The sequence below is a fragment of the Syngnathus typhle genome, linkage group LG16 (genome assembly GCF_033458585.1).
Source record: "Syngnathus typhle isolate RoL2023-S1 ecotype Sweden linkage group LG16, RoL_Styp_1.0, whole genome shotgun sequence".
NCBI classification, from domain to species: Eukaryota; Metazoa; Chordata; class Actinopteri; order Syngnathiformes; family Syngnathidae; genus Syngnathus; species Syngnathus typhle.
The window spans coordinates 3,153,330-3,180,836 of NC_083753.1; the positions used below are offsets into that span (position 1 = coordinate 3,153,330).

The 27,507-nt window shown below is 49.4% G+C and overlaps 1 protein-coding gene across 1 annotated transcript in view; it reads left to right on the forward strand.

Annotated features, from left to right (window-relative positions):
* The window catches only part of akap6 (A kinase (PRKA) anchor protein 6), a 41,645-nt gene extending 14,444 nt beyond the window's left edge, over nucleotides 1–27,201 (forward strand). Inside the window, exons 14-21 of the mRNA XM_061301930.1 lie at nucleotides 8,291–8,406; nucleotides 8,725–8,827; nucleotides 13,291–13,452; nucleotides 19,244–19,327; nucleotides 19,404–19,568; nucleotides 21,070–23,565; nucleotides 23,835–24,782; nucleotides 26,440–27,201. Of these exons, the coding sequence (XP_061157914.1) occupies nucleotides 8,291–8,406; nucleotides 8,725–8,827; nucleotides 13,291–13,452; nucleotides 19,244–19,327; nucleotides 19,404–19,568; nucleotides 21,070–23,565; nucleotides 23,835–24,782; nucleotides 26,440–26,472 (4,107 nt within the window). The 3' untranslated portion in view covers nucleotides 26,473–27,201. The remainder of the gene's footprint in view (nucleotides 1–8,290; nucleotides 8,407–8,724; nucleotides 8,828–13,290; nucleotides 13,453–19,243; nucleotides 19,328–19,403; nucleotides 19,569–21,069; nucleotides 23,566–23,834; nucleotides 24,783–26,439) is intronic.
* The last annotated feature ends 306 nt before the right edge of the window (nucleotides 27,202–27,507 follow it).

Here is a 27,507-nt window from a genome sequence, read left to right on the forward strand (position 1 = left end):
TGATGAAAACACCCTCTGTGTGCGTGGATTGCAGCTCACTGATTGTTCGATAGAGAACGCTCATGGCCTTATTAGTATTAGCGCTAGGAGGGACATACACGGCCGTGATGCTAACAACAGTAAACTCCCTGGGCAGGTAGAAGGGTCTGCAGTTGACAGTCAAAAGCTCGATGTCCGAAGAGCAGAAGCTGGCGACAGATCTAGCATTTTTACACCAGCTGTTGTTGATGTAGACACACAGCTCTCCTCCTCGGGATTTACCGCTTAGTTCGCTGTTTCTGTCGGCGCGGAATGTAGCTAGCCCCTCCAGGCTAACGGCGGAGTCCGGAATCGATGAGTTCAGCCATGTCTCAGTCAGGATGAAAGCGCAGCAGTCTCTAACCTCCCTCTTTGAAGAGAGTTCCAGTTGTAGATGGTCCATTTTATTATCCAGCGAGCGGACGTTGGAGAGGAAGATGGATGGAAGCGGCGGTTTGTAGGGGTTAGCCTTCATCTTAGCCGTTAGCCCACCTCGACAGCCGCGCTTCCGCCGCCGGTCGCACCGCCTCCGCTTACTCCTTCTCCGGCATGTGCTGCCCGGCGAGCCCGCTGCATCGTGAGCTTCCGAGGCTAGGGCCCGGAGCACTCCGGCAAGGGTAGTTGTGTCTACGAGTCATGAAGATGTGGCTATTCCTATTCAGATTGCATTTTGGAAAAGCGCCGTTGACGTGCCGGATGGAGCGTGATGCAGGCGGGCGGTACCCACGTTTGTGCCCTCGCTTGTGCCCTCGCTTGTGCCCTCGCTTGTGCCCTCGCTTGTGCTCTGGTTTGCATTTCAGGAGAACTTAGCACGTCGGTGCTCCATAAACATGGTAGAAGCGACTGAGGAGGAAAGAAGAAATGACGTGTTGGATGAGTGGATGAAGGGATGATGGAGGCAGGCGTGCGTGTGTCTTTGCACCTGAGAGGCGCATGAAATCAGCGCAGATGAGGGGTTCTCATGGGCGGCAGATTCGCCACCACTCGAGAACGCCGCCAGGGACGCGTCCCGAGGGAGCACGCGTCATTCGACGGACACCAAAAAGGTCCTCACGGGAGCCAGCGCGTTTCATCGTACATCACCGACAATCTGCTAGTGTCTTTGGTTGCTTTGAGGAAGCAATCAGTAATGTAAAACTAAAAAGTGAGCAAGTTCCTCTAAAAAAGATTAATGATGAATTTGATATCTGCGGCATCATTGCCACCCAAGCGCACAACAACTGACAAAGCAACCCATCGGTCCGTCGAAAGGCGTCTCGGCTGTAACTGGCGAGCGGTCCGTTTGTGGATCTGGCGATCATTCCTCACCTGGCGACCGAACGGAGGGATGTGTTATTTTCCCATTCTGCCCAGCTGGCTCTCGTAAGAAGCCACCTCGTCATTTTTGCCGCCACTAACTGTTACCATCTTGTTTAGCACCTTGAAATATTATTTGGGCTGGGTCGCCGTCCCTCAGCTTGTCATCTACAAGAAGCGATTGCACGGGCGACCTCTCCCGCTTCATTTCAATGTCACTGCCACTCAAAATGTCCACCCTCGCCTGGCTTACCCTAGCCTAGCCTAGCCTAGCCTGTCGTAGCGCAGCCTGGTTACTGTATGTGCGAGGCCCTTAGTTAATTGTGTATTCTGTGCTTCATCATCACGACCCCCCCCTTGTAATCCAGCGCAACGCACCGCTGGCCACGCTGCGAGAGCGTGCGTGCGCCATCACGAGCTGAGCGAGAGCGAGGGGGGAAGGATGCCTATCGCTCCATCAGAATCCTTGTTAAATATTCATTGACAATTATTCCGCTTTGACCGGAGAGTTTGATTATGACGAGGATGAAGGCGACGACAGCGATGCCGCCCCAGAGAACGGCAAAAAGAAAGGCCCATCCATTGTCTTGAAGTTTAATTGACTGCGGAAATGTCAAAAGCAAACTATGCCCCACCCCCTGCACCTTCGCCATTTAATCAAGTTAATCCGCCGACACTTGAGGAAGTAACGTCTCCAAACTGATCGCCTCATGTTGCCTGACTATTTTGGAAGAGTGTATGCGTCACGTGGTATTCTAGATGGAGGAATGGAGGACAACAGATGCTCGGATTCATTTGATCAATTTTGTTGGAAAGCCTTCATGTTCTCTCTCACACTGACTCGTTTGTTTCCTCCAGTTTTGTGTCTTAATTATTTCCTAATTAGCTTGCATGTTAATTAGCATGCTGGCTAATGTTAATTTGCTCGATTAATGGGAGGCGCTGCAGCACCTTACCCCAATCCCCCCGCCCACCCCCGCTCCTCAAACACCTGCCGACGGCACTTTGTCGACACCTGACACGTCTTGATCTGAAACGCACACACGCGAAAAGCACGTGTTTGTGAGATGCTAGCAGGTCATTTAGCGCATGGGGAACACCAGCGCATTGAAGACTGGCGAGCTCAAACGTGACCTGACAACACCCATGTGGGTGGGATAACCGGTTAGCCACCAACAAAGCTAACAAACAGGCCAACAAGAGAATTTACAAGCGAAGACCAAAGGTCCTCAATCTTGTTCTGTCCATCCATCCGTTGACATCCTTGCTTATATGCATATTTGAGATGTGTTTGTTTAGAAAAGCAACAAAACACACATGTGCGTGCGCACGTGCATGTTCATCTGTCCCTCATATTCACTTGCGTCTAAGACAGGGGTGGGCAAACTTTTTGACTCGCGGGCCGAACTGAGTTCTAAATTTGGACCGGAGGGCCGAACCAGGAGCAGATGGACGTAGGCTTTGTGTGAAGTCATATAAGCGACCTGTAAAGGTCATTGCATAAAAGATTTTGGCCTTTAGTAGGTAGTAAAGCATGGATATTCCAAACAAGTTTTTTTGAAAACAAATGCATTTATTAACAGCATTAAAAAAAAAAAAAAAAAAAATTCACTAAAAAACTGCTATCAGTGATTCTCATAAAATCAAAAAGTCAAAGTCAAAGTCTGCTTTATTGTCAACATCTTCACATGCCGAGACACACAAAGAGATCGAAATTACGTTTTTCCTATCCCACGGTGACAAGACATATTACACGATAGACATACAAGTAAACGACGCAATATAAAAAACAAGAAGGCACAAACAATAAATAATAAGAGTAACAATAAACAATAAATAAATAGATAACACAACGAATAAAAGCCAGTGTGCATACAGACAGTAAAAGTACAGGACGCTACGCAGAACGGGGAAGCGAGTTCAGGATCCTGACAGCCTGGAGTATGAAGCTGTTTGAGAGTCTGGTGGTGCAGGAGCGCAGGCTTCTGTACCTCTTCCCAGAGGGCAGAAGCTCGAACAAAGAGTGAGCGGGGTGACTCACATCACTCAAAATATGACACTGTTATTATGAATAAGTCTCCATCACTTCAGTGCCTGCAGGTCAGATTAATGAAAGATGTTTATCTTATGAGATCACATCAAACGGCAAACATTCTGACCAAATATATCATCTTGAAGAATCGGTGAAAGCATACATCCAAATAAAGTAATCAAAACAGCAACACGGTGAGGGGTATCTGAAAATCAGAGCAGAGTTTTAACTCACAAACACCTGGTAACAGAGGTGAGGAAACGGGAAACACTTCCTTAAAGTAAGCCTTAAGAACTTTACAGGTTAAGATGAGTCGCAAATAGGTGGTGCATCAATGTCCTTGAGCATCCTGCATTGTTTGAAAATGAGAATGGTCGCTAGTTTCAATCCCTGCTGTGTGCAAATCATATTCAAAATGCATTTTTTTACAACAAACTTGAGAGCCTCCCCTTCATTTTCAGTGAGAACAGTGTTGTTGGTCTCCCTTTTTTGCTAGTGCGTCATAGTCTGGAGTAAAATTTGTTGTGGCAATTCTTAGGAGAGATCCGAGGTGTTGGTCCGTTTACCTCGATCTGTGACGGGTTGATGTTGATGTGGCTGAACGTCACGTCGCGTACGTCGAGCCAAATTGGCCACTCTCTTTTAAACGCTCGGCACTGTGTCCACCTTGCTTTTCCTTGGGCGACTCATTTTAATGGAAGGATTCCAGGGGAAGGTTTGTGGGTGGCTTTAGCGCAAAACTGCATCTGAAAGCTCAGCGCGCGAATTACAAGAATGCTGTCGTCAAAACCCACACTCTAAATTCGGGACTGATACGAATAGAGCGAGAGTGCGCCATGTCCGTACTACTGAGTACGTACACGCACTTGTGAGTGTGCACCGAGCTTTCTGACACGGCTTCCGGTAGTAAATGCGCAGGCGAGCGCTTCGCCATCTACTGGGGAAACAGTCATTGCAGGCAAAATGACCCAAAAAAAATGTTTAATAATACAATTTGTTCAGGGTTGGCGGGCCGGATTAAACGGTCCCGTGGGCCGGATGTGGCCCGCGGGCCGTAGTTTGCCCACCCCTGGTCTAAGATCAAAGTGCAGCGTTCATTCAACAGATTCACACATTCCACTATTACTATTACAGTATTGACGTGAGCGCGCGCACGTGTGTGTGTGTGTGTGTGTATTTGCGTGCGCTGTGCCCTCATTTCCGTTATTGATCCTGCATCATTACCCACCGCTCTGCTCTATCAAGACTAAAACACCCTCTTATTCAGGGATGAGAATCTTCCCCGGATCTGCGGATTTCCGTGTTTTTTTCCGTCGGGAGTATCATTTTTGTGAATCGTGTAGATCCGTTGGAAAAATGTTTTTACATGGGGGGCGGCTGGCAGGAGTATTGCAGCAACAGCCGCATTATTTTCAGCAGCATTTCGGCGCTACTTTCGTCACATCATTTGCCTACTCATTTGCCTAATTAGCAAAAGTTTCAGCCAGCATGGCGAAGGTTTTAGAGAAAAAAGACGAGGATCGTGCCAAGGAAATAGACAAGTCGGACGGGATCCGGAACTGCTTCAGATGGGCATGGCTCGAGAGCCGCGACATCTTACAACTCGGAACACAAAGACGCTCTTAAAGCACGCTGCGGTTGCGCGATCGGACAAAATTAGGCTCCCTGCGCACTGAGGTCCACTTAAATTTTGGAGAGTACGTACATCAGGAGTTTAAAAATATTTTCTAAATTTCAGCGACGGCTCTGTCACAATAATGCAACCAGCGCGGTGCAGTTGCGCGGTCGGCGACGCGCTACGGTTGCGCGTTCGGCGGTGCGCTGCAGATGAGCGATCGGGCAAAAAATGCGCAAATGAAAAAACGCTTAAAGTCTTGGAACGGATTACCGTTTTTTTCCGTGTATAGTGCGCAAAATTTAACGAATTTATTGTCCTAAAATCTGGGGTGCGCATTATACATGGGTACAAAAAAAATTTAAATTTTTTTTTTTAAATTTTTTTTTTTTTTTTTTTTAGAAAACAAAACCAACAACAGGACTGACCGACAAAGTCGTGGAACAAAAAGACAGGGTGACATTACCAAAGACAGGAACAGAAAGCAAACAGACATCATGACAGTAACACATGCAATGATCCGACGGTGAGCGAGGGGCAGACAGGACTTAAATACAAAACACGTTACATTGATTGAGGTGACACAGGAAGAGAGGGGCGACGCGAACAGAAACTATGGCAACCTAGACACATAGCAAAACTGGGGACGAGACGTGACAAATTTCCCTCGAAATGAAACTTGAAATCACCAAGTTTTGGTTTCCAAGGGTGTTTTTATTCCTCTTCAACGTCTCTCCCATACAGAGCCGCCTTTTTCACGTCCGCACGCCTCTTTCCCGTGCGCGCACGGAGCGCGGTGGTGCGTTTATGGGCAGTCGGAGAAATCAACGCCAACAAAAAAAATTACATCCAGCCTAGTTAAGACCATACCAAAGACTATAAAAATGGGACCCGATGCCTCCCTACGTGTGTGACGATCATTGGGACTTAAAAAAAAAAAAAAAAAAATTCATAAAAAAAAATTCATAAAAATTGGGTGCGTATTATACATGGGTACAGGCTTTTTTCCAGCATCAGCATGCCAATTTTAGGGTGCGTATTATACATGGGGGCGCACTATACACGGAAAAAAACGGTAACACTTTTCCATTATATGTAACGGGAAAATAGATTCGGAATTCGACCAATTAGCTTCTCGAACCGCCTTCTGGAATGGATTGTGTTCAAAAACCGAGGCTTGTATTATATTCACCTTGGTAGCCCACCAAGCAGGAATATTTTTCTAACTAAACTGTTGAAATTGAGTGATGAAATTAATGGTTTTGGGATTGCTATACTCCCAAAATCCAGGAGTTTCCAGCGAGCTTTTCCCCCTGAGCCCCCTCCGGAGCGTTGCCCCTGGTCCCCTGCGGCCCCCAATGGGGGGCTGTCGGCCCTTCGGCCTCCAATAGGGGCCTGTGGCCCCTGTGGCCCATGGCTTACTGCGGCCCCCAGACCCTGGCTACTTTTCAGTGTTTTTTTTCATTTGCTGTTCTCATCCCTGCTTATTGGAGTATCTCCCTATTGGAGTAGCAACAGGCAACAACCCAGGGCCAATAAACATAAGCATAAATCTAGGGCCAACAATCAACCTTTAACAATCTAGGGCAGGGGTCGGGAACCTTTTTGATTAAGAGAGCCATGAAAGCAAATAATTTGGAAATTTATTTCAGTGAGAGCCATATAATATATTTTAAAAGTGAATTCAACTAAATGTCAGTATAATAAGCCTCTGAATTTATTCTTTTAAATAATGTTATAACACACCATTAATGCGACTTCTGGTGCTGCATGGATTTGCTGATGTCTTTGTAGTCGGGTTTGTACTTGGTGAGGTTAAGCTTCATGCAAGCGTTGAGGCTTTCATCCGTTAAACGTGATCGTAGGTTGGACTTGATGTTTTTAAGATGTCAGAATGACTGCTCATATGCATACGTAGATCCAAACATGGTCAATACAGCAATACACGTGCCGCTTTACATTCGGCCGTTTCAACGATGTAATTTTGTCATTGCAAATTAGACACACCGCAGAACCCGCTCTCTCCACAAAGGCGAATTCTTCGGTCCATTCGTCCTGAAATGTACGATACTTGTCGTCTTTTTTTCTTTTCGCCATCTTCTTCGTCGAAGGGTTAGCTTTGAGCTAATGACCGAGCAGACGCAGTCTCAGACTGATTCAAAAGGGGGCGTTTACCTGTTTTACCCAGCAACGGCAAACGTAGGCCAGTATCCTCCAATTAAAATAATGGACAATTGCTCCTGCAGCCCTGAACAGGACATGCGCAGTGAAAAATTGATGGATGGATTAAAACAAGTGAGAATATTTTGTTTTATCTGCGAGCCATATGCAATCATCAAAAGAGCCACATCTGGCTCGCGAGCCATAGGTTCCCGACCCCTGATCTAGGGCCAACAATCTCGGGCCAACAATCTAGTTTTAACAATCTCGGGCCAACAATTTGGGGCCGACAATCTAGTTTTAACAATCAAGGGCCAACAATCTGTGGCCAACATTTTCGGGCCAAAAATTCTATGTAGTTTTAACAATATAGGGTCAACAAGCTTGAAGAAAACTCTTGTCCCAATCAACAATACAGAACCCACAAGACAAAAACTGTAGAACGTCAACAAGATGAAGCCCCGAAAAGCGAGCAAGCCTACATCGCAGAGCGCCGCTCTGCCGCGTTGTGAGCGACTGCACCGCAATCTTGCGCTCTGCTCTCGGCCGTCCCCTTCCTTCCACGTGTCATCAGAAAGAAAGAACAATCGGGAGCAGCCGTGAGCAAGTCAGCTGGCTCACAGGTTGTTTTTTTCCCGCCGCTCTCCACATGTCCGCAGATGATTGCATCCTGCCGTTTTGTTTATTAGCTCCCTGATTGAGGCGCACTGCCTCCACAGATTGGATGACCTTTCCGGATCCTTCCGCTAAGTAGATGAGACGGCCGACGACGGTGGCGTGTCCGCGCCAGCCTCATCTCCATACAATTTGTACGCAATTACACGCGAGCGGCGGCGAGTGGCCCGGATTCGTGGCGTGACGCTGCTCGCTTCGGGTGCGCTGGGCGCGCTCTTCACACTCAGCCGCTCGCTCGTACCAGAGCTCATTTGTTCCACCGAATGCGATTGGCGCAAACGGTACGCCTGATTTATGTCAGCTCGCATGCGGGATGAGGCCGGACGGCGCAGCACCCTTTGTAGCTCCATCATAGAGGCTAATCTGGCATACCGTTCCAGATGTTGATTGCTTTTGACTCCAAACTTTTTAAACATGCTCAACAAGAACATTTAGATCTGACAGAGAAAACAACAGTGTCGCGATCGCAAATTCTGTCTTTGTCCCCCCCTCAGGCAGAACTGCTTTGCAGTCACTATGACACCCAGCCAGACTCCCTCCGGCAGTTGGCCGCAAAGCTCGCCGGCCTGCGCTATGCCTCGCCCGCCGGTGGGGGGTGCCACGTAGACAGGTACGTGAGCCAGTGCCACAGAGTGAGTCGCTCCTCGTATTTGCTTGATTGAGCGAAATTGGTGAGGGAACGAGTGAGGGAGCGAGCGCACATGCTAAATCCATTGAAGTCGTGCTTGCCTCCTGCAACCCTTTTGGTTTTCTGAGAGGACGGATGTGCGCGTATCTGAGAGCGTTTAGGCTGAGCGGCTCTCGAGAAAGACTTGTCTTGCCGCCCCTTGTCATTTTGTTCAGAGTCGATTCCAGTGCGCCATCACACGCCTCCTCTCTGGTACTTGTACCTGTCGGTCCACGTCAGGTGTGTTTTCCCCTCCTTCAGCCAGCAAGACTTTGAGCGCACCTACGAGGAGCTGCTGACGGACACGGACGCCGCGGCCAGCGACATCCCATGGCCAACCATGTCGAAGCAGCATCTGCCGCAGGTAAGACCGCCCTCCGCTCGCCCGCCCCCTTGCCCCTCCCTTCCTCCCTTGCCGTTGGCAAATGAGCATATGAACCGCCAACAAAATGGCGCCCGCCAACAGCGACTGGTTTGATAAGCTGACAGAAGATCAAACATCAAAACACGCGTGGAAAAACAAATGCACAAGCGCACACACAATTAGCAAAACATAAAAACACAAAAAAGAATCCTCACAAATGAAAAGATTCACAAATACACACTCTTAAAAAAACTGAAAGACCATCACAAAACAAATGAACACAAGAGATGTACTGCACACGCATGCAGCAAAATGAATGCATACGAGAGAGACGCACTAAAAAGACACACACACACCTGTATTTCACAATTTTGTTTGAGATTCTTTCTTGTCGCATCTCCAACTTTGACATGACATGGTCCAACACACTCAACTGGCCTGCAAATTATTGATAAGTGTAAAGATGAAGCTAATTCCTCCAAAGGAGGCCGGCCAGCTCAAATATTCATCCGCGTATGAATATTCATGCCACGCATCAATTTTCCATGAGAGAGGGATCGCCGCTGCTGCCGCCGCCCGTTGTTCTACGTCTGCTTCTCCATCTCCGCTGAAATATTGATGGTCCTCTCGACCGGGTGCAAGGTCGCCGTCTTGTCGCAAGTCTTGGCAGCGGCCGACAAACGTCGCCGTGCCTTATTAAGATTCTCGCTTCTTGATCAGCTTCGCTCATCTTTCACTGCCGGTGCCATTGTCGAGGTGACGTAGCGCCGGTGACGTAGCAGTGTAGCTTTGAGTTGCTTCTTTTCACGAACCAAAACGTACTAAACTTGATTCCATTTTTTCATCATGAAATTAGTCGTTTGTTTCGTCATGGATGAATGGCGGCGCGATGGATGGATTTGGACAGTTTTGATGTCCAACAAGATCGATGTTTGTGTGGCTCACTCGAAGTGTGCGTGCGTCTTCCGGGATGCTTTAGAAGAGCTTTGTGCGTGTGCGTTACCTCCGTGTGACCGTTAAAGAACCTCCCTGTTCCCCTCAAATGCTGGGGGATCTCGACCTCGTAACCATAGCAACACCGGGGCCTAACAAAACCTTATTTTCAAGTGTGTGTGTTTCTTGGCAGAGTTCGACACTACTGTTAATTGTGAGCTTGCACCGAGGCACTTCATCCAGTGGGGCACTGCGTGCGTGTTGTCGACACCAGCGACGTTGTGGTTCTTGAATGCTCCCACAAATCTTGCCTGAGTTTAATCGAGTAAAGGGCCCGAAAAGAAAAAGGCAAGGTATCTTCCGAATCCCCGAGTGCATTGTGGGGAAAAAAAAGAGGAGTTTGTTTTTTCCCCTTCTTCTTCTTTAGGCGGTGTTTGCCCACTTTGATGTGTAAGATGATCCAGCAAATGTAAATGTCACACAATTAATTTGGAATTTAAGGGGTAAGGGACCTTCTCACACGCACAGGAGGCAGCAGCTAGCGTTGTCTTTCCCTTCATCAATCTCATCAGCGTTTTCAAACGGCATTTTAGGTTTTGCTTGTGTTATCTTTGTCTGATACCCGTGCAAAACAACACGGACGGCAAAGAGCAGCTGGCGGCAAGAATAGAAAGATGCAACGGGGGAAGTATGTTTTGGGAGCGAAAATGAGGAGGCTAAAGAGAGAGCAACAGCAATGTGTACATGTTCTGTTAGGTTAGACAATCTCATGTGCGTTTTGATGCTCATATCTGTACAATTCTTTTTATTAGTTTATATAAATATAACTGCTCAATCAGAACTCGAATACAACACATAAGATTCAAGATTCAAGAGTTTTTATTCGCCATGTTTGAGCGTGCCAAACAAGGAATTTGACTTCGGTAAATCACACCCTCTGTTCAACATTTAGGTGACTAACAACACTCAGGACATGTAAAAAATGGCACATATTCTCAAACATCCCCTGATCTTAAACTCCCAAAAGGGCAAAGAAAAACTCAAAACTCCAGCTAGGGAAAATGAGAAACCTTGAGAAGGGACCACAGATGGGAAGGTCCCTCTTCCAGGATGACCAGGCTGCAATGGATGCAGAGAGGACACATAGTACAAACAGTGTAGACAAATTCAAAAAAGGTGTGGAGAGCAGGATGTTATTGCACAGTAATGACTCTGAAACTCTAAGAGTGGTGTGAGTTCATCAGAGCAACAGCCTGGGGGAAGAAGCTGTCTCTGTGTCTGCTGGTTTTGGCGTACCGAGCTCTATAACGCCGTCCGGAGGGGAGTAGTTCAAACAGACTGCAACCTGGGTGAGAAGGGTCTGTAGAGATGTTCCTTGCACGTTTCCTGGTCCTGGACAGGTACAAGTCTTGGATACATGGGAGGTTGATTCCAATGATCTTTTCTGCAGTCCTGATTGTGATTGATAACTGCATGAACGAAGGGGACTGCATGAACGCACACACACACGCACACACATGGGTGACGCCCCCTGTTAGAGTGGTTCTCACTCTACCTTATTTTGCAAGAACCACACGGGAGACAGTATGCCCTTTTAAAATCTTGCAAGTGGAGAGTCATTCGTCGCTGTGCATACAGCGATGATCGAATGTGGTCTGACTCAGGCCTCTTGCAAGAGCATTTTTATTGAGAGAAACAGGGTGGGGGTGTGAGTGGACAGGATGGGGGTGAAACCCCTGGCCTCTGATCAAATCATAGCAGGGGTTGTTTTACGATGTTGAGTAAACAGAACAACTTTGATTGTGTCCTCTGCAGCTGGTCAATCAGTTCAAAGGATCTTAGCACTTTGTTCTATTACATTATTAAGACAGGACAAGCTAGGTTAATTATTACGGGTTACATTCCAACATAATAATAGGATCAAACTAATCTATCAACCCTAACACCCCCCACACTCAGGTACCAAATGGTCACGTGACAAGTTCCCGCCTTTCCGGGCAGTATAAAAGAAGCTGACCTGGAGAAGGAAGCTGTTGTTTCATCTGTTGCCGTGCCTCGTGCATTGGCCGCCATTAAACAACCCAAGATCTTGCCAATAAAGAACCAACTCTATACTTCACATCTTTGTTGTTCCTGGCTCAACATCGGACATTCCGCACAACATGCAACAAGGCAAAGAAAAGATGGAAGGATGGAGACAAAGATAAGGAAGGAGGCAAAGAGGAAGTTGAGGAAGAAAATAGAAAGTGAGGAGGAAAAAAGAACCCGAGGAAAGGCAGAATGCGGAAGGGAAGGGAAGGGAAGGGAAGGGAAGGGAAGGGAAGGGAAGGGAAGGGAAGGGAAGGGAAGGGAAGAGAAGGGAAGGGAAGGGAAGGGAAGGGAAGGGAAGGGAAGGGAAGGGGAAGGGGAAGGGGAAGGGGAGGGAAGGGAAGGGAAGGGAAGGGAAGGGAAGGGAAGGGAAGGGAAGGGAAGGGGAAGGGGAAGGGGAAGGGAAGGGAAGGGCTCATTCTTGTCTGATGTGGCAAAGGCGAGACCCTGTGAGGGCGGACGCCCCACCCCGCAAGCAGCGCTGGCGGTAGCCGCACAATTGCGAGCCATACAATGACGAGCCGAGATCTGAAGGCCCAAATTGCGGGCCGTTGAGTCAGCGTCTGCTCACGGAGGCGCAAGAGCGACCGTTGGACTGCCGGCGTCCTTTCATTTGCGAGACGTTTGTTTGTGTCTGGGGCTCGCGTCGCCGTCGTTGTCAAATGCTAATGGCGGAGATGAGACACGCACAGATGGTGCTTGGCGCCACGGCATCCGCTCGCTCCACGGGAGACTTTTTTGTTTGTTTCTTCCGTGGAACAAAATGCCGCCGCCGCCGTCTTTCATCACGGTGATGAGACGGCGCCAGCTGTGCACGCTGGAATTAATCGACGCGGATGAGTGGCGTGAGCGAGACACCATTCGGAGCAAACGCGGCTAAACAAACATTGGCAACCGTGTTTATCTGCACACCTTCCTTCCTTCCTTCCTTCCTTCCTTCCTTCCTTCCTTCCTTCCTTCCTTCCTTCCTTCCTTGCTTGCTTGCTTGCTTGCTTGCTTGCTTGCTTGCTTGCTTGCTTGCTTGCTTGCTTCCTTGCTTGCTTCCTTGCTTGCTTCCTTGCTTGCTTCCTTGATCCACTGCGACAAACCCGTCATGAGAAATTTCCAGGCTGGTTTCTATGAATTCTTTTTTCCATAAACAAAAAAGGTTTTTTCAATGAACGTAAACAGTTTGTTTGAGTTTATTGCGATTTCGGGAGCGCCGTAGCAAAAAGCAATTGTTTTGCTTTGCTCGGACAAACGACGTTCCAGGAAGATGAAACATTGCGCTTGCACAACATGAACTGTCGACAGCATCAACGCTAGCTTTAGCCTGGATGAGAAAACGCAATGTTTGCTTTTGAGTTGCACTTGAAATGGTGGAAACGTAAAAAGTGACGTCGGCATTTGCCAGTCATGACGATTGACGGAAGCCATTGTCTTCATATCTTCACATGCATAAGATGCACTCGCCGCCGCCGTCGCTGTGCTCGGATGTCCCGGAGCATCTGCGGGCCAGCATCGAGGAGCTGAAGGCGTGGCTGCGACACGCTGAGCTGCTCATCTTTAACTCCTGCCTGCGGCGGCCCCGGCACCACGCTCGCCAGCAGCTGGCCACCTTCAAGGTGGGCGATGCCTCTCCTTCACGCTTGTTTCCCTGCTTCCCGCCTTCCTAACTTCCAGTCTTCATTTCCTTCCTGTCTTCCTTCTTCCCTCCGTTCACACCTCCCTTCCTTCCTTAGTGCTGTCCTGCGTCCTTGACGATCTCTTGCCATGTTTGGGCTATCTGTGGTCCCGCTTGTCCCCCTTTTATCCTCCTTTTGTGCTCATTACGCATTGACTTGAAGTTCAAGTGACTTGCGCCGTGTTTAGCCTGCAACAAGTCCGCCATATCAAATAGACATTTCTTGAGGAGTAGTGCAGCCAACAAAGTTGTGCAAGACAAACCAACTTTAGGCTTGTAAACAATAAATAATAAATGAAGCCAGGCAAAGGCAGCAGTGCCGTGCTGAGCCTCGTGCGCGCGTGCTGGCCTGAACAAAGGCAAAGAACGTATGGCAGGAGGAAGGTAGGAACGGTAATGGGATTTTAATCAACTGGTGTCACACGGCAAACAGCAGCAAGCACCTGGCGATGCCGCGCGCACACACACAATCAATGTATGCAAATGAGTGTGACATGCATGCAAATTAGGAAACACGTTAAGCACAAATAGTATGATCCCAAAAAGGATGCGAGGGAGCAGAGACGAGTCAAAAGTGCTCCAACGCAAACACGATGGCCAAAACAAGTTGAAATGTTTGTTTCTAAGCCAATTTTGGCACTGCGCAGATTGTCGCAATTTTCAGTGTCGCGTATCACCTGATGAATTGGGTGTGCCCGACATTGTCAAAGTCAAAGTCTGCTTTATTGTCAATTTCTTCACATGTCAAGACATACAAAGAGATCGAGATTGCGTTTACTACTATCCCACGGTGACACGACATATTAAATACTATATATCAGAGATGGGACCAAGTCACACATGTGCAAGTCTCAAGTAAGTCTCAAGTCTTAACCTTCAAGTCCCAAGTCGTTTTATTCTTGGGCAAGTCAAGTCAAGTCCTTAAATAGGTCAAGCCAAGTCCAAGTCAAGTCCTTAAATAGGTCAAGTCAAGTCCAAATCAAGTCACATTATTGCAATTCTACCCGCAGAATCTGATCTTAGTAACGTGAAAAGACAAGATAAGTAACTTTAAGTAACCATCATTGTCCAATGTATCTAACCTGTTTAAAAATTATGACAATAATTTGGATTTGCACTGTAATTATCAGAGATGGGACAAAGTCACACATGTGCAAGTCTCAAGTGAGTCTCAAGTCTTAACCTTCAAGTCTCAAGTAAGCCCCAAGTCATTTTTTTCTTGGGCAAGTCAAGTCCTTAAATAGGTCAAGTCAAGTCCAAGTCAAGTCCTTAATAGGTCAAGTCAAGTCCAAGTCAAGTCACCTTATTATTGCAATTTTACCCGCAGAATCTGATTTTAGTAACGTGAAAAGACAATATAAGTAACTTTAAGTAACCATCATTGTCCAATGTGTCTAACCCAGACATGGGCAAACATCTGGCCCACGGGGCCGTTTAATCCGGCCCGCCAAACCTGAATAAATTGTATTATTTTTTTTTTTGGGGTCATTTTCCCTGCAATTACTATGTTTCCCCAGTAGATAGGGAAGTGCCCGCCCGCGCATTTACTCCTGGGAGCCGTGTCAGAAAGCTCGGTGCACACTCACAAGTGCGTGTGCGTACTCAGTAGTACGTAGTAATTTCATCTATCAGTGCCGAATTTTGAGTGTAGGCTGTGACGTCAATATTCTCGTAATTCACGCACTGAGTTGTCAGATACAGTTTTACGCTAATGCCACCCAGAAACCTTCCCCTGGAATCCTTCCATTAAAATGAGTTGCCCGAAGAAAATAAAGGGGGACACTGAGTGCCGAATGTTAAAAAAGAGTGGACAATTTGGCTCAACCTACTTGTGTGAGAAGACGTTCAGCCACATGAACGTCAACAAAGCCCGTCACAGATCTAGGTTAACGGACCGACACCTCGGCTCTATCCTAAGAATTACCACAACAAATTTTACTCCAGACTATGATGCACTAGCAAAAAAGGGAAACCAACAATACTATTGATTTCTTTATTACTTTATTTAAATGTATTCTTCAAGATGATGTATTTGGTCAGAATGTTTGCCGTTGGATGTGATTTCGCCTCATTAGATAAACATATTTCATAAATCTGACCTGCAGGCGCTGAAGCGATGGAAAATGTTATTCATTAGGGGTGTAACGATTCATCGATACACATCGATTACCGTTTTTTTCCGTGTATAGTGCGCAAAATTTAACGAATTTATTGTCCTAAAATCTGGGGTGCGCATTATACATGGGTACAAAAATTTTTATTTTTTTTTTATTTTTATTTTTTTATTTATTTATTTTTTTTTTTAGAAAACAAAACCAACAACAGGACTGACCGACAAAGTCGTGGAACAAAAAGACAAGGTGACATTACCAAAGACAGGAACAGAAAGCAAACAGACATCATGACAGTAACACATGCAATGATCCGACGGTGAGCGAGGGGCAGACAGGACTTAAATACAAAACACGTTACATTGATTGAGGTGACACAGGAAGAGAGGGGCGACGCGAACAGAAACTATGGCAACCTAGACACATAGCAAAACTGGGGACGAGACGTGACAAATGTCCCTCGAAATGAAACTTGAAATAACCAAGTTTTGGTTTCCAAGGGTGTTTTTGTTCCTCTTCAACGTCTCTCCCATACAGAGCCGCCTTTTTCACGTCCGCACGCCTCTTTCCCGTGCGCGCACGGAGCGCGGTGGTGCGTTTATGAGCAGTCGGAGAAATCAACGCCAACAAAAAAAATTACCTCCAGCCTAGTTAAGACCATACCAAAGACTATAAAAATGGGACCCATTGCCTCCCTGCGTGTGTGACGATCATTGGGACTTAAAAAAAAAAAAAAAAAAAGTGTCATAAAAAAAAATTCATAAAAATTGGGTGCGTATTATACATGGGTACAGGCTTTTTTCCAGCATCAGCATGCCATTTTTAGGGTGCGTATTATACATGGGGGCGCACTATACACGGAAAAAAACGGTAATCGATATAGTGCTCTACGATTTATTGGCATCGATGCTAAACATAAACATCGATTTATATCGCCATGTTTGACCTCGGACATTAGACGCGACTTTATTTTGAAATCCAGTTCATTGTTGGATTACTGGGCTGGTGCTATGGCTAGTGTCCAAAAAGACAAGGAAATTTGCTCCCCTTTAGGCTTCAAGTAATTTGTTTGGAAGCACTTTGGATTCCAAAGGAAAAATGGCTCAACGGGCAAGATACGTGCAGTTTGTAAATCCTGATCAAATATTCAGGGAGCACAAATCTCGCCGCACATTTAAAGAAAAAACTCGACGCGTTGATATATATATATTTTTTAAATAAAAAATATAGAACAATATCCTGATTTATAACAATTCATACGCAAAATCAACAAGGTACTGCAAACTCTTTATTTAGGAAATTACAAGAGTATTGTAGTATACAAAGTGCTTATTTTAACGCGGAACTTTGATGTCGTAATTTTTCTTTAAATGTGCGGCGAGATTTGTGCTCCCTGTGTATATGTATATGTATGTATATGTATGTATGTATATGTATGTATTAGAGATGCACCAATCCGATATCTGGATCGGATATCGGCCCCGATATCAACAAAATAGATGGATCGGGTATCGGAAAATGCAGCCGATCTGTGAGCCGATACTTTCCTTAATCTATTGGGACGCGGGCTACGTCATACGTCAGCAGCACGTGTGCCGCATGCCACGAGAGTTTTCTAAACAAACGCAAACATGGAGCGAACGTTCGCTTCTCTTCCCCGGGTTGCTAAGCGGACGTCAAACCCTGCGCGTTCGCTTCTCTTCGGGTTGCTAATGGGACGTCAAAGGCTGCGCGTTCGCTTCTCTCCCGAATGGGGGGGTGGGTGGGGGGTTAGTCTAATCGGATGTCAAACGCTGCGTGTTCGCTTCTCTTCCGGGGGGGTGTTAATGGGACGTCAAACGCTTTGTGTGGCGGGCTCCATCTAGTGTGGAAACTGAGAAGCTGAGCTCAAGCTTCTTGTGCGGGCCATATTCAATTATGTTTTCAGAATTTGCTGCGGGCCAATAAAAACTGGACCGTTAGTTTGGACACCCCTAATTTAGAGCAAAGAACTGTGTAGTCTGCCTGATGCCATTGCCTTTGGTCTTTTCTGTTCCACATGTAGAGTTATGTAGCTTGTTAAGTCAACCATAATATCGGATCGGTATCGGGTATCGACCGATACGCAAAGCCACGGCATCGGTATCGGTATCGGAACTGAAAAAGTCGGATCGGTGCATCTCTAGTATGTATGTATGTATATGTATGTATGTATATGTATGTATGTATGTATGTATATGCGGCTCGGTGGCGCACTGGGTAGCACGTCCGCCTCTCAGTTAGGAGGGTGCGGGTTCGATTCCACCTCCGGCCCTCCCTGTGTGGAGTTTGCATGTTCTCCCCGGGCCCGCGAGGGTTTTCTCCGGGCGCTCCGGTTTCCTCCCACATCCCAAAAACATGCTTGGTAAGCCGATTGAAGACTCCAAATTGTCCCTAGGTATGAGTGCGAGTGCGGATGGTTGTTTGTCTCTGTGTGCCCTGCGATTGGCTGTCCCCCGACTACTGCGCCTCCAGCGTGCCCGCGACCCCCGTGGGGACTAAGCGGTTCAGAGGATGGATGGATATATGTATATGTATATATTATATATATATATATATATACTATATATTATAGTAAACAATTCAAAACGTAAAAACAAGAAGGCACGTACAATGAACAAATAAGAGCAATAAATAGATAATAAATAAATAAATAAGAGCATGGTTGAAATGGAGCAATTGTGCATACAGCAGACAGTCAGTATATTGCGCAAAAGTACAGGAGGAGTAGTGCAAGGCAGCCAACGTGGCCCAAAAGGCCAGGACGTTATGCAGCCGAGGGTGGAGGGGGGAGAGAGTTCAGGATCCTAACAGGCTGGAGTATGAAGCTGTTGGTGAGTCTGGTGGTGCGGGAGGGCAGGCTTCTGTACCTCTTCCCAGAGGGCAGTAGATCAAACAAAGTGTGAGCAGGGTGACTCACATCCCTCACAACTGTGGTCGCCTTGCAGGTGAGATGGGAGGTGTAAATGTCCTTCAGGGACGGGAGTGAATAATAATTCTTCCAGCTGTGTTCACTATACGCTGCAGGGCCTTCATTCAGTGCAGCTTCCACCCCATACAGCGATACAACTGGAGAGGATGCTCTCAATAGTGCCACGGTAGAATGTGGTCATGAAGGCTGGTGGAGCACTTGCTCGCCTGAGTTTCCGCAGGAAGTACAGGCGGCGCTGAGCTTTCATCGCCAGTGATGCAGTGTTGGTGGTCCAGGAGAGGTATTCACTGATGTGCACCCCCAGGAATCTGGTGCTGCTCACTCTCTCCACCACAGCACCGTCGATGGTCAGTGGCAGGTGTTGGGTGTGACACTTCCGGAAATCAACAACAATCTCCTTGGTCTTGCTGATGTTCAGCACGAGGTTGTTGTCCCTGCACCACGTGGTCAGAAGGTCGACCTACGACCTGTGAAGAAAGAGTTTTTGGGGCCGAGTGTGGCGACGAAGCGGCGGCGTTTTGCACCCTCGCCGCTTTTGACGCACTAACGCTGACGTCATCCGTTAATACTAACGGGACCGATGGCAACGACGCTAAACCTCTTCAGAGCCGACGGCGGGGGGCGGATGGCTTGTTGTCTTTTTGAAATAGGCTGTCTCTCCTCTCCTGCAGAGTTTGTGTTGGGACGTGCGGGCTCGGCGATGCGGCGTCTCACGGCTTCTGAAGCTTTGCCAGAAGCTCCTCCGGCAGGACCAGGTGGGTACCTCCGACGTCAGATGGGAGCTTGCTCCTTTGCATCTCTTTGATTGGTTGTTGCTGGGTTGGAGTGCAGCCGGGGCTTGAGGCAGAGGCGGAGCGGCGGCGCCAGGCCCTGCAGCTGCTGTCCATCAACCTGGAGCGGAGGTGGGAGGCCGTGCTCATGCACACGCTGCACTGGCACAACAGACTCAAGAGGGAGCTGCCGGGAGAGTCGCGCACGCCGGGAGAGTTGTGCATAGTAAGAACGCCACGCACGACAGGAGAGCTGCGCATGGTACTAAGAACGCCGCATACGCCGGAGCTTTTCCGTTCTTCTAGATGCGTCCAAAGGCTTTTCCAAGAGCAAGAAGCTTTCAAATTGGAACATGGCCTCGCTAAACGCTCGGCACGGCCGAAGACAAATGGGGATGACAAATACGTGGGTGGGGACACCATGACCTCGCCGAGGCCAGGATTGGTGTGACTCCTGAAAAAAACGTGACAAGCCTTTAGCTTCGGAATCAATTTGGCGACCTCGCTCAGCGCTTTGGCATTGCAGACGATGAATAACGACAGTGAGCTAGCAAGAACAGGGCTAAGCTAACAAACAGGAGCGCTCGGCGGCAAGCCAATGCAAACACTTTGTCCTCCAAAAAAAGAGCGCGAGGAGGAGAACCGCCTCATTTTGGTCTGGTGCGCGTCCCTTTGCTCCCTCGTTGCCGCTCCCTCCTCCTGTCATCGTTCGAGCAAAGGGAGCAACTTCAGCGACAGATTTCCATGCAAAACTTTGGACTCTGAATTGCGCCGTTAGCCACCTGCAACTTGCACAAGACGCTCGTGGTGATGCTCGACTCAAACTGCAGAGGAAGGACAGACGTGAAATCAGTCAGAGACGCTTTTTTTGGTTGTTTGATTGGATGAGGGGCTGCAGGCCCCGCTCCTTGCGCTTGCGTTAGCCTTATCTAAAATACACAAGTCAACTACACACTGGCGGCTTTAGGAGATTAATAGGCTATGAATGACTAATGTGCTCACCCCACCCACACACACATCTTCATATTAACAAGATGAGGAGCAATTTGTATAATTATGTCCGTGCAAGTGAACAATTCCGGCGTCTAAGCACATTTTGCCGCCGCTGAAGATTTTTGGTTGCGTGTTTACGTCCACTCTGAATTATTCATGGCTTTGTTCCACACTGGAATCTTTGTCTTGACTCGGAGGAGCGCTTTGGTCTTCTTTGTGCTGGGCAGCAAACACTCAATCATCTTCGTGCTTTAATGATATTATTTTAATTCGTGTAATTATCAAGCAATTACTTTATTGAATAAATTGGACACTTGTGCAGCATATTTGAAAAGTATTTATTTGAATCATAAAAATATAATTGTTTATATTTAACTGTTGCATCAATTGTATTAGTTTTAATAGTAAAATAACACGTTGATTTATTTGTACGATTTATAGTTGATAGAAGTTAATGAAGCAAATTAAAAGGCTAGATTTGAAACTGAAACAATAACAAATTCTCGTATGCCGTTAAATCAGTTATTTCATGAAAACAAATGTGAAGACAAATATTTACGTCTGGAGTGAGTCTCACGTTTTCGATTGCATTCCTAATGATACAATTATAATGAGGTGACCTCGTCCAGCAATGTTGCGTCACTTCAAAATTTTCTCGTCTGAATTGGACACCAAATCCTTTTGTCTTTGTCCTCATCTGAATTGGAAACCGTATTCTTTTGTCTCGTCTTCAGGTCCCAAGGAACTCTGTGGAAACAGGTCCATCGAATCCCGTCCAAGTTCCTCCCCAGCGAGCTTCTCCCCACCAATCTCCTCCCCACCGGGCTCCTCCCCCGGCAGCCTCGGCTCCCGACGACTCGTGGGAATGGGACGAGACCGATCTGGCTGTGGCGGAATCTCCCGAACTGACGCACAAGGAGGCCGGCGTGACGACAAATGTCCCTCCTCAAATAGTGGTCTACCCGGTGTACGGCCTTCACACGGTGGAGTGGGAAAGGCTTCCGGAAGAGACAGAGAGGAAGCAAAACACGTTTCACAGGAGCCCGAGCAAGGACTCCACCTTCTCGTCCATGGAGTCCCTCCTGGGCAGACGGACGCTGGGTGAGCCAGACCTCCTGGGCGAGCAAGGTGGCGAGAGGAGACCTGAGAGGGAAGGGGCCAACGACGGCCGTTTGTCTGGCAGCGAAAGCGGCATTGTTAGCGACACCGGAGACGTCGAGACCGTACCGTGTCGCCGACTGCTTGAAAAAGAGAGTGTGGACGCGCCCACCGCAGCCATGCTGCACCGAGAGGAGCAGAGAGCCCAACGAGCTGCGCAAGAAGAAGCCGAGCTCAAGAAAGGAGATGGTGAGGAGCTGGATGGCTTGGAGCCAAGTGCAACCGGGTTTCCCTGTTTGGACCAAGTCGCCGGGCCCCACCAGCCAAGCGCCAGTCCCCTCTGGTCTCCAGGCTCTTCTCTGGAGTCCCTCCTGTTGCCGGGCCGTGAACTGTTCCCCTCCAAAGAGCACCTCCATCGCAGCGCCTCCCTGGAGAGTGGCCTGTTTGGCCTTGGCCGCAGCCTGGACGGCCACACCCGCCTGGATGCCGACGCCGACCTGGACGCCGACGTCGGCCTGCACACCGACTTTGGCCTGCAGGCTGACACTGGCCCGGACGGCCACAGCAGCCTTGCCCCACGCTGGACCGGAGATGAGGACCGCCATCGTCCAGAAGACCCGAGGCTTGGCATTAGAGGACGAGGACAGCTGTCTTCGGGAGACCTGAGCAGGAGAACTCTGGATCTCCTGAAGCGTCTGGAGAACATTCAGAGCCCGCCAGCCACCAAGATGACTCGCAGCGTGTCGGAGCTGACGCTCGGCAGCCAGACGCTCGGCAGCCAGACGCTCGGCAGCCAGACGCTCGGCAGCCAGACGCTCGGCAGCCAGACGCTCGGCAGCCAGACGCTCGGCAGCCAGACGCTCGGCAGCCAGACGCTCGGCAGCCAGACGCTCGGCAGCCAGACGCTCGGCAGCCAGACGCTCGCCTCCCCTTGGCTGGGGGGCCAACGCTCGCGAGGTTCCCGTGAGGTTCTATCGTCACTCGTTGATGACAACTCTGCCTCGCTCACCGTGCTCCCCAAGCGCAGGAGCCTCCTTCTGGACGGGGCCAGCAAGCAGAACTACGGGAGGAGCGGCCACCGAGAGGAGGTTGACGCTGTTAGTCTGAGCATGGTGGTCAATGTCTCCTGCTCCGACGACGAGAATGACGGCGATCTCCTGTCCTCCTCCACCCTCACCGAGGAGGAGATGGAAGTCCTAGAGGAGGAGGAGGAGGAGAGGCTGATGCTCGCCTCGTTTGAGGACGAAGACCGGGATGACGAGTTGGCCGCCGAGGAGGCCTACGTGTTGGGCTTGGATGACATGAAGAAGGAGCTCCAGGCATGCAGGCGACCTCCTCCCGCCTCAAAGACAGAACTTGGACTATGGGATGAACTCCAGTGTGGGAGCAACCCTGAGCAAGGACACCCCCTGAACTCTACCAAGCGAGACCACCAAGAGGAGGCGAACCGGAGGCGCTTCATGAGCCAGTTTGCGGATGATGTGGAGAACGGCAACATGGAGAACGGCAACGTGGAGAACGGCGCCTTGGAAGGTAAAGATGCAGATGACGAGCTCCTGCGAGAAGAGTCTGCTGTTTTCACCAAGAGAGGTGAGCCTCTCAATGTGCGAGCAGAGTCTCACGCCTCGAGAGGAGTAGCTCTCCAACTCGTCGGAGACTCCTTTACCTTCTCAGCAGCCGAAAAGGATCTTGAGCTGCTTCCTTCTTCACCAACCTGCGAGTATCTGCCGCCCGCTGGCGCCTCCTCCTTCGAAGGACAGCTTATGGGAGAGTTACCCTGCCATAGCGTCTCCTTCTCCCCCGACAGGAAGGCCATCACCATCCAGGAGAAGTTCAAGTTCTCCTCGCTGGTGACGGAAGAGAGCAGGAGCAAACTCCAGGACAAGCATTCCTGCCACCCCAGCAAAAACTCCCACACTCCATCGTGCTGCTGGCCCTCCCTGCTCTCCTTGCCCTCCTCACCCTCCCCACCCTCCTCCGAGGAGGCCGCGCGCAACTTTGTCATGGAAATCTTGGACTTGACTTCTGAGGCCTGCCAGCGCAAAGAGATTCCTGGACAAGAGCTAACGCAGACCATCGGAAAGTCCGACGCCGAACTAAGCCCCGCCTCCTTCCAGCACATCAGAGAAAAGGTAACGCACACATAAAATACAAACTCTATCAAATCATAAATCAAGGACCGAATATATCAATAATTACAAATTCTGAGTTATAAAATACACAATAACACTAGAAAATCATCATGACTCAAAAAATGTTGAAATAGAACATGATCAATCCATGAATAATGAAGCAATTCTGCTCGCCGCCTTTTTTGTTGTTTGTTTAATTGATTTGCCCACAATTGAGATGGCTGTGTGTCACTTGTCGTGACCTTTGCATCCTTGTGTGCCGGCTGCAGGTGCCGCAACATTCCCATCGGCCCTTGCGCTTGCGCAAAGGCGACTTCTACGCCTACCTGTCGCTCTCGTCCCACGACAGCGACTGCGGTGAACTCACTCGGTGCGCCGAGGACGGAGCCGCCACCATGCCTGCGCCTTACCTTGTCCCCTCCGGCGCCACCAGCCCCGCCCCCTCTCACCCGGGTGAGGAAACGCTCGTCCCGGCCTGCACAGAGGAGGCCTACCTGGGTCCGCCGCTCTGCTACAGCTTGCCGCGCACCGACAAAGCGAGGGCCTTCCCGGAGAGGGAGGCGCGGCTCCCATGCCCCCAGGAGGTCCAAAGCGTCACATCCGCTCCGCCCCTTGGCTGCAAACGGCAGATCCCCAAACACTCGCCCGAGGAGAGCCAGAGTGGGGTCTTGGCCCAACCGGAGCCTTCTCACTGCTCCTTGTCAAAGCTCCAGCGGGGCTCGCTGCCCGGCAAATCGCATCCGCATGGAGGCTTTCCAGAGGAGGCAGATGTCCGAGACGCCAAGGAGGCCGTCCCGGGTGAAGCCAGGCCGGAGGGGGCCCGGCGCCTCGCGGGCCGCCGTGTGTCGGAGGCGCCTCGTAGTGAGGCGCCGCCTTATCTAAATCCTGTGGCGTGTGTCGCCCCGATAGACTCCTCGCCGGCCCAGTGTCTGGCAGATACTAAAAGGCTTCAATCCAATATTGGCGCCGTAATGACCAAGATAAGTGACAGCGACTCCACGACAAATCCTTCAAAAGAGCCGCCCACCCCCGCCGCCACCGCGCAAATTAATCCCAAAATTAACCGCAGGCCGATCAAAGAGGCTGATAGGGCAGCGGGGAGGCGGGGGAAGGCCTACACCCGCGGCGGCACCGAGCGGCCCCAAGACAGGCTGGCGGGGGCAAGGAGGCGGCTGGACGTGAAGAAGAGCGCACCGCTCGTAGGCAACAAGAACCAGGTCGGTTGGACAAAGATCCCATGCTTGCAAATCTGCTTTGTCGCGTTAATCTGAGCTCAACCGACCGTGTGATCCACACACCGGCTCTCCTCCTGCACCCTTCACACCTTCTTTGATTGTCACTGCGTGTCGAAAGGTGGAGGTGGGGAGGGGCGAGGCTGGAATGCAAGAAGATGGGAAGCATTTTCCCTGTTTCATGGAAAAGTATTAACAGCATATTGGGATTTATTTTTGCCCCCCCCCCCCATCCCCGAGCAATTCAATGAACGTACGCAGATTTTGTGCAAAGTCGACCGTGTTCTCTGTGACTTTTATTCAAGCTCAATTTAGATTGCGTATGCTTCCTCTACAAACCCCCCACCCCCCCAGTCCCTCCGAGGTGTTAATGCAAGGTGGGATTTGCAGACGGCTCACTTTCAGGTCCAGGGAACAACATCAGCATAATTACCATCAGTCGCATTTGATTAGGATTCATCAGCCTTGAATTAGCATTTTGTTCTCGCTCGTTTTTCTATTTCCTCATGCAAATCGGCGCGCAGCCTTGCTAGCGCCGCACTTTAGCCACTTTTGCCTCTTTGTCCGCTCGCATAGCAATGAGCCCCTCCCCAAACTGGTGCGCTGTTGCCTTTTATTTGCCGATTTGCCACACAAAAAGCAAAACAATCAAGCTGATCAGTGCCCCATATTTGGCAAAGATTCAGCGGAACGGCTCGAGTAACAGTGGCATGGTTTGAAAGACGTCAAACGTCTCTGGCAGGCGAGTGCTTTCAATCAAGCCACACGGGGGCGGAGCCAAGTCATGGATCGGCCGATCCGAGTAGGTTGCAAACGATGCCGCCGATCCGTCCGTCTTGGATAACGCTTGTCTATGTGAAGCAGGAGGCGGGGTATATAGCAGAAAGCAAAGAACAAAGACCAGAGTTGTGAATGTGCGTGCGCATGCGTGTGCGGCTGGCCTCTGGGTGCCTCTGGGGCCAAGCAAACCTCCGTGCCCTGTATGACATGCGCAGGCGCACACGCACGCACCCCCTCAGGGCAGGGCATTCGAGTCCCGCTCTGACAGCCCAACAGCTGCAGGTTGTTGTCGCCGCACACGCACGCACACGCGCGCACACACACATACACACACACACACACACACACACACTGGAGGACGACGCTGTTATGACAAACCACACAAACACGTGCACGCGATATCTGTGATGCATAAATGTGCTGCCGACCCCCATCGGGTCTTACCCACCTGTTCACGCACACACAGGCTCAATTAAAGCAATGGTGAATGTGGCTCAGGATGCGCTGTGACCCAGACAGCAAAACGCCCTTAAGCGTGTGCGCACGTGAGAGTGTGCATGTACACAAGTGCGCTCATGTTTCATCGCCCACTGATGCTCAGAAGGTTTCACACAAAAGAGCGGAAATCACACACACGCAAGCAGCAGCAGCAAAGAGAAGGTTGAGCTCCACAAGCTTCATGCTATCACACAATGCAAAATGCCACCCGCAAGCTCAAGAAAGTAGCAACCAGGTCACGCTAGTTTCCACAGCTCGCAGGCAGCAGATTTTCTGTTTCGTGTTTTTTGGACTCGCTCGTTGTTCACAATTTGCCTCACAGCCCGTAAAACATATTGGATTCTTCTTTCTGTCTCCCATCCAGACCGGGCCGCCGAGCATCCGGGTCCGTCCGTGAGAACAACCGGTGCGGGACCGAGATGAACGAGAGGAAGGCGAAAGTTGACGAAGATGAACAAAGAGCCAATTTAAAGAGAAGACACTTCGACAATGAGCTCGGAAACGCAGCTGAATAAACAAAATGGCCGCCTGCAAGACGCTCACAAACACACCCACTGAAATAAGCGCACTAACACAGTGCACACACACGTAACACACACACACACTTTTCCCACACGTCCATAACAAAGACCACACACAAAAATGCGCGCGCGACCGACGCGAGCATTCATTTTGTAGGACAAGCTGAAAGTTGAGTTTCAAAAGGTGATTTGCTTTGTCTATGCAACGCCGGCGGTGGCTATTTTGCACGGGGCTTGCTTTAATGATTATGCGTTTTGCTTGGATGAAGATCAAAACGCGTTTGAGTCTGTCTGTGCCTTGCTACCTTTTTAACCACCGTCGGGAGGAGGCTGCAATTTTGTCAAGGTGCAATGCTACTTGCGTGTATGTTTTGTTCTGCATGTCCCAACGTACAATCTGTTCGGGACCTCTGCAAAGGGTGCACTTCTTTTGTTTGTGTTCTGCTCGGGACCGGCGCGATGGGCGGCCTACTTTTGTTTGTGTGCCGCGTGTCGAGACGCTGAGCCTTGGTAAAAGTTTCCGGAGAAACAAAACAAAGGTTCCTCAACATCCCGGGAGAGACGTGCTTGGCTATGCGCATCCTCAATAAACGCAATTGTCATCACTCGCCGTTTGTGTTTTTTTGGGGGCTCCTTGTCACGCAATGCTCGACACCAGGCCAAACTGGTAGCAATAAAAAATGAGATCCAAATCGATTCATCAACTTTGACTGCAAATAATCTTGTCCTCAATCACATCCACTTTGCTGCCTCCTCGCCACCAGAATGCTTACTTTAACGGTGTCCCAATTGAAGGAACGAGCAAAATGGAGTTCCTCTTGGGTACAAATCCTTGGACATGCCAAGAGGACCGTCACGCCAGCCACTGTCATGCACATTTTCACATGCATGGCCTTCTTGTGTTTGGCCCC